The sequence below is a fragment of the Nicotiana tabacum genome, chromosome 8, assembly GCF_000715075.1.
Source record: "Nicotiana tabacum cultivar K326 chromosome 8, ASM71507v2, whole genome shotgun sequence".
Taxonomy (NCBI): domain Eukaryota; kingdom Viridiplantae; phylum Streptophyta; class Magnoliopsida; order Solanales; family Solanaceae; genus Nicotiana; species Nicotiana tabacum.
The window spans coordinates 42,825,544-42,835,528 of NC_134087.1; the positions used below are offsets into that span (position 1 = coordinate 42,825,544).

The 9,985-nt window shown below is 34.3% G+C and overlaps 1 protein-coding gene across 1 annotated transcript; it reads left to right on the plus strand.

The window, feature by feature from the left end:
• Nucleotides 1-1,486: 1,486 nt before the first annotated feature.
• Nucleotides 1,487-6,386, plus strand: LOC107806078 (ER membrane protein complex subunit 7 homolog). Its single transcript, XM_016630194.2, has 7 exons — nucleotides 1,487-1,629; nucleotides 2,263-2,306; nucleotides 3,244-3,352; nucleotides 3,875-3,938; nucleotides 4,030-4,146; nucleotides 4,241-4,349; nucleotides 6,005-6,386. Exons 1-7 carry the CDS (start codon nucleotides 1,556-1,558, stop codon nucleotides 6,097-6,099), a joined length of 612 nt encoding a protein of 203 aa, XP_016485680.1. The 5' UTR covers nucleotides 1,487-1,555; the 3' UTR covers nucleotides 6,100-6,386.
• Nucleotides 6,387-9,985: the final 3,599 nt, after the last annotated feature.

A 9,985-nucleotide genomic window follows, 5' to 3' on the forward strand; every position in this document is an offset into this window, starting at 1 on the left:
TATTATTTCACTTGTATTTTTGGAGTGAAATAAAATATTGGTTGTGTCCGAGGAGTAGGCAAAATTAGCCGAACCTCGTAAATTCTGGTGTTCCCTTTATTGTTGTTTTATTGTCTTATTTATTATTTGGTGGCTGTCATAATTTTTGGTATAGTAGTTGTGACTTATTCACACTATATACATTTGGCTTCCGCAACAATTATGTCCTAAAACTAATAGGATTATAAGGCTACTGTTTAATTAGCAATAGGATACAACAGATAGACACAATGATCATATGAGAAAATCAACTAAATTAAAATAAAGATGTGTTAAAGACTATTTTAACATCCAGCATATATCTGTATTAAATAACCAATATTTTCGTGATTTCTAAATTCGTCATATAGTATACATTCTACTGTCCATTTAAGTTATTTTTTGACTTTTTTCACACATATTAAAGAGTTTACTTTTTTGCATTAATTAACAAGTCACTGAGCATTAAACATAGAAAGTCAACAACTTGCAGTATATGGATCTTGATTCTTGATTAATGAAGCAGCATATGTTCAAAAGTTTCTTAATATATACTCCCTATGATCCAAAATAAGTGATTTTTTGGCCTTTTCTTTTTGTGGTCCAAAATAAGTGATTTTTTCAGATTTTTAAGAATGAATTAATTATTTTTTTTCCTACATTACCCTTGAAGTAAATAGTGTTGGAGTATGTGTTAGAAATATTTATGTGAAGAGATAGTAAAGGTTAATATGGTCAATTTCATTGCTAATTAATGTTAAAAGGTGGATTTCTTAATATGTGTGAAAACAGCTAAAAAAATTACTTATTTTAAACCGGAGAAAGTATTTTCTAAGAAAATCAATTTTTTTTTGACGTAGACCATATCCAAAAGCAGAAGAAATATGTAGAAACACATGGCAATATGATCTCATTAGATAGTTTATAGTGGCCTGGTGCCTAAATTTTCTTAGCCAACATGTAATTGGACAAATTTTAATGGAAAGTAAATATTTGAAGCTCTATATTGCAAAGAACCAAAATCCTAGTTAGACACGGTCACTTGGGTAAAAACTTGTTTAAACCAAACTAAATATGATTATCATGAAATCATAGTCAATGAATATATTTTTACCTTGATTTATTACTTAACAATAATAAATTAGTATTGTAAATATCCTCTGCGGGTAAGTTTTATGGTCACTTGAGTAAGATGCCCTTCCTGCTTCTCAATCGTTTTCCAAATAAAACTTACTACATGGTTTTATAAGAAAATTAAATTTGCATAAGCTTTGTATTTACCCTCTTAGATCAGATATTAGGAACATAATCTTGATGATTTGCACTTCAGAAGCGCAAAAAATGAAAGAATTAATTTTTTTTTAAATTATAGTATTAACAATATCCATATCTTCTAACCCTATAAGAAATTAAAAACATTTTTTTTATTTTTCTGTTTTGTCAAAAATTCTTGCTCTGAATTAATTCCCCCTTTTTCTTTTTCCTTGCTTAGGGGACATTCTTGTTTAGTATTTGTTGGCACAGAAAGAAAGCCCCAATGGCAGTGACACGCAATTGGATGCCACCAATTTTTACTCTTAAGTTCTTCTTCCTATGCTCTCTTATTTCTGGGTAGTTTTTACCTTCACATTATACGTACCCATAAATTTGCATGCATGTAAAATAGACTTAATTCAGAGAAATTTTACATCTTGGATCCTCAATTCCCATGATTTGTACTATTTATTAAGCTTGTTAATAAAAAAAAAAAAATAACACCAATTTGATTATTTTCCCACATAGCATGTCATGATGTAAATTTAATGGGATTTAATCTCCATTTGAATATTTGGTGCTTTCCCTTTTTGGGTGTTAGAACATGTCAACTTTTCTAAATCTTGGATCTTCACTTCCCCTGTTTTTCAAATTATCAAGCTTAAACACTAAATTAAGGCTCATTTGATTATTTTCTAGCTTCTAAGTTTAATCTCCATTTAAAAATTTGGTGTTCTCATGGGAAAAAATATCAAAATTTTGGAATCTTAGATCTTCAGTGCCCCTGTTTTGTATTTTTTATGGCTTGTTAACAGAAATTAAACCCCAACTGATTGATTTTTCCACAGCATGTGAGCAATGAATCTGAATATTTCAAATCTTAGCCTGTTTTGAATATTTAAAGATTATTACATCATAGTAACACCATTTTATTATTTTATCCACATTTTCCTTGTTATGTTTTCATTATTAATTAATTTTAATTTGCAGGAATACTGATGGTTATACTGTAACGGCTAGAGTAAAAATTCCTGGTACATACTTGAATTTTTTTCCCACCTTCCTCTTCCTAGTTATATTTTCAGAATACATAGAACTGTAGTCAGTATAAGCTTCACATTGGATGACATATCATTTATATCCTATTTATTGGCCAGTTTGACTAATCTGTTAGCTGAATATTTAATTTTAAGGAAAGATGGGCTCTTTTAAACTAAAGGTATATACTACATAGTACAATCAATAGTGAATAAAAATCCATCCAAGGAAAGTAGAAACTATTTGGGATCACCCAACGTACTAATTAAACAACCATTTGGCAGAAAAAGTTATACTACTATTTTTGGTCAAATTTTCAAACTTTTTGTTAAGATAGATAGAGTTTTTCGTGCAAACGAGGTTGCTCTTTCCTTAACCAGAGCTTTTGGGTTCGAGACCTGGGTATGAAAAAATCCTTGGTAGGGAGCGCTTTCCCCTGAATGGGGCCCTACGCAATGCGAATCCGGATATAGTCAGGCTCCAATGTGGGTACCAGACACCGAGTAGAAAACCCAAAAAAAAAAGATAGAGTTTTTCTACCTCTGTGTTCTATTAATTTCAGATTCTAGTGCTAAAGTTCTCCTTTTGTTGTAGAGATTCACTTTGCTTCACCACTGTCAGAGGCCGATTTAGGATTTCTAGAACATGGGCGTATCACTAAAGAAAAGAGAAAAAAATTATCAAGTGGGAATTGATCCGTGTGTTTGTTTGAGTAAATAACTCAGTATTCAACCAAGTACACCATTTAATCCTTTTGGAGCATGAGTGCCAACAAATAATATAAGCACAATTTTAGAAAATACATATATAAAATACCTAGTTTGACGAAGAGACTATGGATTTACGTGCCCCATATTTAGGCTATAGGTCCGCCTCTGACTACAGTTGATGTTTTACCAGGTTATTAACTTTTATAACTTGGTTCTTTTATAGGCTTTAGCTTGAAAGGATCTGGTTTGTCAGCTAAAGCTTCAAATGTAAAAGTCATACTCAATGGTGGCCAAAAAGTTACTTTCTTGAGACCCGATGGATATTTCTCGTTGTATCCTTCCAATGACTCCATGTCTTAAGTCAGTCTTCAGATTTGATATCTTAGGTTATGTATCTTGATTAGACTCTATATATTGTTATGAGCGTTGTGCTTCCTCAACTGAATGTTTACTGCTGCAGTGCTCCACTCTCCAAGAAAAAGAAAAAACTTGCATAATGTATTTTCATTGATTTTGTGCATTGTTTTCTTGTATGATTTGTTTGCAAAATGTTTGGCTAAATAAAATGGAGCTTAAATGTGAGTGGTTCATGTGATAATTGGTGTTTTCAGCGCTATACTTTTCAGATATGATTGAGTAGACTTCATTTCCTAGCAACAGCAAAATAACATTGTGATTTATATTATCTATCACATATTTGCTGTTAGCCATACACTTAAGCATGGCGAGATATTTGCCCTCTTGTCTGCTCTGTAGCTTTTACTAACCTTCTGGTCATAATCCGGGGTCTATTATTTTTTGATGTAAGAAGTGAATGTTGTTCTCTATGTACAATTCCTTAACCGTAGCAATAGCCATAATGTTTCAGCTGGAACACATCTCATAGAGGTGTCTGCAATTGGCTACTTCTTTTCTCCAGTGAGCTTCTCTACCACCATCTGCTTAATTCTTGATCAATTTTCCCTTAAAAGGATTTATATGCTTATTCGGATCCATTTCTGGATATTAGGTGCGAGTTGATGTTAGTGCGAGGAACCCAGGTAAGGTTCAAGCAGCGTTAACCGAGAATAGGAGGAGTCTGATTGAACTGGTTTTGGAGCCATTGAATGAGGAGCAGTATTATGAGGTCGGACATTGATCTCCTAGTTTCCCTTTAATTTCCTTCAGCCCTCCTTTTCTGTAATTTTCCTTCCAAACTACTGAGTGAATTTCTCTTGCAGATAAAGGAACCATTCTCCATTATGTCACTGGTGAAAAGTCCAGTGGGCCTGATGATTGGATTTATGCTGTTTGTAATGTTTCTGATGCCAAAATTAGCAGAAAATATGGGTGAGTGCTCTAAGTTTCACCAAAATGAAGTGGCTACACATGCAATTCCAATTATCCGTCCAAAATGCTAAAGTTTTGTACGCTTCACGATGACTGCACTAAAAATGTGGCTCACTAGGGATTAACTATCTGATGTAACTGATCAATTTCCAATCTATGTGATGGTATCCATTTATACATCAATCTCTAATTCTCTATAGAATTGAATTATGCAACAAAAAAGAATATCAGGCACACATTCATTTTCATGAGTTAAATGGGGATTTAGCATGGATGTCTAAATCTAACTAAAAGATGGAAAAGGTGGCAAAGTTCCCAAAGTAACAAGCATCAGCTGTTAATCATAATATATGAGTTTAACACAAGTTTCACCATCTCCTGATGTTTACTGTGCACACATCACACTTTTCTTTCTGTCTGAAAATTCTTGAATCTTTCCAAGTACATGTGTGTTCTTGTATTGATGGATATCAATGTTTACAGTATATATAACTATAACTACATATTGTATACCTACAAACATGCTCCACACACATATAAATACACACATGAGTGTGTGTGCGCACAAACATACTCCCCCAAACACATACAAAATAATATTTCTCGACTATATCTATAGATGCTTGTATTTGTCTAACATATTGTCTCAATTAATTTATCCGTGCATATCTGTGTTTCTAGTATATTTCTTTGTGTGTCATTCTAAATGCATCATCTATCTAACAGATTAATATATCTCACTTACATATAGATGTTTATATTAGTATTTCACCTATAGGATTACAAGAAAATTGCTTAAGCCAGAGCCCTCCAGATGCATCATTAGTGGCTCTATGCTGTTTATGGCAGCTTGAGATATCTTAAATTTTGGAATCAGCAGTTATTACCTAGCTAGCTTGCTCCAATGATTTAATAAACATTTATTCTTCATATTTTTGTCTCACAGTCTGTCTTGAAAAACAAAGATTCGCAAATTGAATGGGATGGCTTTAAGATATTTTTCTTTTCTTCTTTCCTACGTTGATAAGTGATTACCTTATTTAGAGTTTCTGCAGACTGCATTAGATGAGATACGGTCAAATTTGTATTGAGTGCAGTAGTATGTGACAAGGTGAAAGAAACAGAATAACAAAAACACGGATATGGAGGCATATTGACATGAGAGGGAAAAAAGCTTAAAAAGTTGTGTGCATTACTATAATGAACTACCTTTTCTAGCTGTCAAAAAGTTCCTCCAAAATTGTTCCTGGATCTTGCTCACCTTGGATTAACTAAATACTAATCGATTTTTTTTAAAATCCATATGGTGTGGATGAATTACTTTCATCCACATTTTTCCTCAGTTTCATCCATTTTCAATTAATCCTTTTGGTCTGTAAAAATCCATCATCCTATTTGCACCCATTGTTTGCAGATCAAGTGTTACATTGATTCATTAATTAAGAGCTAGACTCTGTTGGTAAACGGTAAACCTATATTCTCTTCTGTACAACATAGAGTTAAGTGATCATGAGGCATCAGGGAAAATTCTTGCTTGCCTTTCTGGAAGTTACTTTACCTTTTTGGTTCGTGATTTATTGCCATTTTGCTGCTAGATCAAACAGACATTACATAAGATTTATCGCACTAATGTGCTGATTTTTTTTATGTGGCAGATCCTGAAGAAATAAGACGAACACAAGAGGAAATGAGAAACCAAGGAATTCCCACTCTTTCAAGTTTATTGCCTGGGGCTCAAAGCAACAACTAGAGAGTCGAGACAGGATTAAGAACTTCGAAAATCCTTTGCTAGAAAAGGAAGTTCTTCGTTTCCATTCTATGGAAAAGCTAAAAACTCATAAACTTAGTACTATCATTCTGAACTCTCTGAGTACCATCATTAGTATCTTTTATCACTTGCAAAAATCCTATGTTTCCTTTTTGGTTAAGTTTTAGGTCTCTGTTATCAGGTTTAAGCGTTGATTATCCTTAGAAATGTTTAATATTGAATTGCCTGTAATCCAATGTCAATATTATTGTGCTGTGAAGAAGTAGTCTCACCATCCTTTTATCACTGTATATGCTTTGCCTTATGCAAGTTTATTAGGAGTATCAGCTACCAGTTCTAAGAAAAAAAGAAATCCAGAACATGTAGTGGTAGTAGCTGTGAGAGTTTGGAATTAAGCTGCAAGGCAATATACTCTCATTCTATTTCTGTTCTAAACGAACTGTTAGTTCGATGCAACTAGGGTTGTCAAATTTGGCCCAGGCCCAAATGACCCGCTCTACCCGTCCAAGGTTGGGTTCGTTATTAACACGCTCATTTATTGAACTCAGCCCATTTTGATCGAATTCATCTCAACCCATTTAAAGTTAGCTAATTTTTAGGTCAAATTGATCCATGAGTAACTTTGTCAAAATATCTTAGAAACAATTTTTTTTATTTTATATATTATATATGACCAGAAAAAAAGGAAAAAAAGTCTTATTTTGTAGTTATAAAATTAATAAAAAATATAACACATAATTAAAAAGCTTGGTAAGATTTGGGGGGGGGGGGGAGGAGGTTGTGCTATGACCCAAATTTTAGCCCATCTCAGTCCAAGTAACTTTTGGACGGGTCATTTAACCCGTCCATTGTTGACTCAACCCATTTTTACCCATCCAAAATCAGCCCAACCCGCCCATTTGACACCTTTAGATACAACTAAACATAAGCATTGTGAAACTATTGATTGCAGGTAGGGGTGTTCATGGTTCGGTTTGGATCGGTTTTTCCGTAAAAAGAAACCAAATCAAATAAGCCGGTTCTTCAAATATTGGAACCAAACCAAACCAACTAAGTCGGGTTTTTATCGATTCGGTTTTTGTCGGGTTTTCGGTTATTTATCGGTTTTTCTTAAATATGAGACATACACTACCAAATACATATTCCGGTGACTGCATTTTCAACATAATACTATTTAACCAATTGTTCTTTGAAAAATCTATCATTTACCAAGATATATTGAGGATAATTGAATCAAATAGTGATGAATAATTTAAGTACTCAATTAAAAATTGATTATTTATAACATGAAATAAATTCTTGTACTTAGCAAAAGAAAACTACCAGCAAAGAATTATATTATTCTAATAGCAAAGAACTAGACTAAAAATACAACTCATATGTACCATAAAATTTTAGAAACTTTACATAAAAATATACATATATATAGGTGTAATAATAAATTTAAATATCTACTCTATAGTCGGTTTGCTTTGGGTTTTTTTCGGTTATTTTTTTATTAAAATCAATACCAAACCAAATTTGACCGGTTTTTAAAATTCGAAACCAAAACCAAACCAAACCAAACCTAAGAAGTATCGATTTTTTTAGTCGATTTGGTTTGATTTTTCGGGTTTTTATGAACACCCCTAATTGCAGGTTATGTTCTTGTAGAAAGTATAGTGTATCACTTGATAAAATCTCCTTAAATCGAAATTTGGTAAGCTAATAAAAAATCACATGACAGTGTAACAATATTAAGTAATGAATAATGCATAACTATAAGCAAAGAACAAAAAAAAATAAATAAATAAAAAATATTCGGTGTAAAATTTTAAAGGATAAGGCGTATTTGAACTTGGGATGAAAAACAAATTGGTAGTAAGAATTTTATTATTCTTTAATATTGACCATGAAACAAAATGCAAGTACTAAATCAAGGGATCAAGTTGTTATAAATATGGAAAAAGACAATAGGCTATCCAATACGAGATTTGAGACATGATTTTACGCTCTGCTTCTTAATTAATATCTAATAATTATTTATAATTTTTTCTGGATATTTTAAATTTTAAGATAATTTGCACATAATGCAAATAACACAAATCATAATTTGACATTGTTTACCCTAAAAACGGATAACAATTGAATTTATATGTGATTTTAAGGATATGCGGATTAATTCAATACAAATGATAAATTACGTTAGATTAAACAGATAAAGGACATAATAAATTATAAAACCAATTAAGGGGAGTGATTTCGGGCTCAGTAATAACTTTAATGAAATGCCTGCCTTCGATCCGGGCTCACGATAATAAAGAACAAATAAACAAAAGTAAGAACTATAAATAACAGAGTAAATAAGAGTATATTGCCTTGATGTGCATGTTACAGTGTCCCTAATGAATAATCAGACCCCCTTTATTTACTTGGGTAATTTTACCCTAAGTACAATTCCATAAAGGTAAATATCTTATGTTTAACTAAACACTAGTTCTCTGCTGATATGTGTCGAGATCCACGCCACGATATCCGGCTGGTCGCGGATATCACAACTTTTTATTGGTCGTGATCGATTGTCTGGTGATGCTCTCTGAGGCCTTTGGGGTTTGAACCGGACCCGGGGCCCATGGCCCTAATACTCCCGAGTGCATGGGTTTTACTCGGACCCCGGATCAAGGGGCTCCTTGCCTCGACTCCGGTTCCTCACCTTCATATTTCTTGCTCCGTTTACTTCATTGGAAACCGCATCATCCCATAGGCTCGGTTTTTACCCGTATACATATAGTCCCCTCGTTTCTCGGAGAGTAAGTTTATGGAGACGACGAGAAACGACATGAGCTCTTCGATTCCTTCTTCCATACGTCATGACAGAAACGACAAAGAATCTGAAACATCCCATCAGTCGCGTCATAATGACTTCAAACGCGTGTCAGCCATCGGCAAGCCGTCTCGGGACGCAAAATGGCGCAGAGCCTCTATAATTACCCCCTCCTTCGATCATTTTTCACTTTTGACTAAGCTTCTACCTTTGAATCTTCAGTATATCACTACCTTTCTTCATACTCCAACATTTTTACCTTCGTTCTTCAAGATTTCTCAGCAAATTACAAGCTTTTATTTACTTTCTACAATGCACTTGATCCTCTCTGCGAAGCTTTTACCCTTCATCTCCCAACCTTTCTCTATATTTTCCAAACTTTTCCCATATAACAATGGCGAAAACCTCCAAAACTGTTCCCTAAAAAGTTGTTTCCTCTTCTTTACAATCGGCCACCGAAATCAAAGAGACCGCTCCCGATGTGGTCGTCTTAGAGAGGTTTGGTGCTGACGCGGCTACCGATGAATCGACCCTAAACCTTCCCTGAAAATGTTCATTCTCGGGTGTTGTTCGGTTGTCAATGACTTTATGGTTGAGAAGCCCTCGCGGTGCAGGGTCGGTGTGAGGAGACATCAAGATATATATGCTCAATCACCGAAAATGTCCTCCCTGAATTCCGAAAGGACTGCAACTGGGCAGGCAATGACATAGTGATCCTTGACCCGAGGAGGCCATTACTACCCATGTCGAGGGATATCTGAGTATTTACACTTATTCCATTACATTGGGCCTGGTGGGCCCGGTCTTCTTGGACTTCTATAGGAGGTATGAAGTATGCCTCGGTTAGATCCACCCATCACTGTGGAGGATCATATTCCTCCTCTTATTCTTTGTGAACAAAATTGACTCTTGCTTGTTTACCTTCAATCATCTACTCCACCTGTACAGTCCCCGAATCTTTCAGGGATGGGGGGAGGTGAGGGGGAGGGGCTGATAAAGCTCGTATACCGGGCTAGCAAAGCCCCATTCTTAAGCATCGATGAGGACCAGATTGGGGTTGGTAGG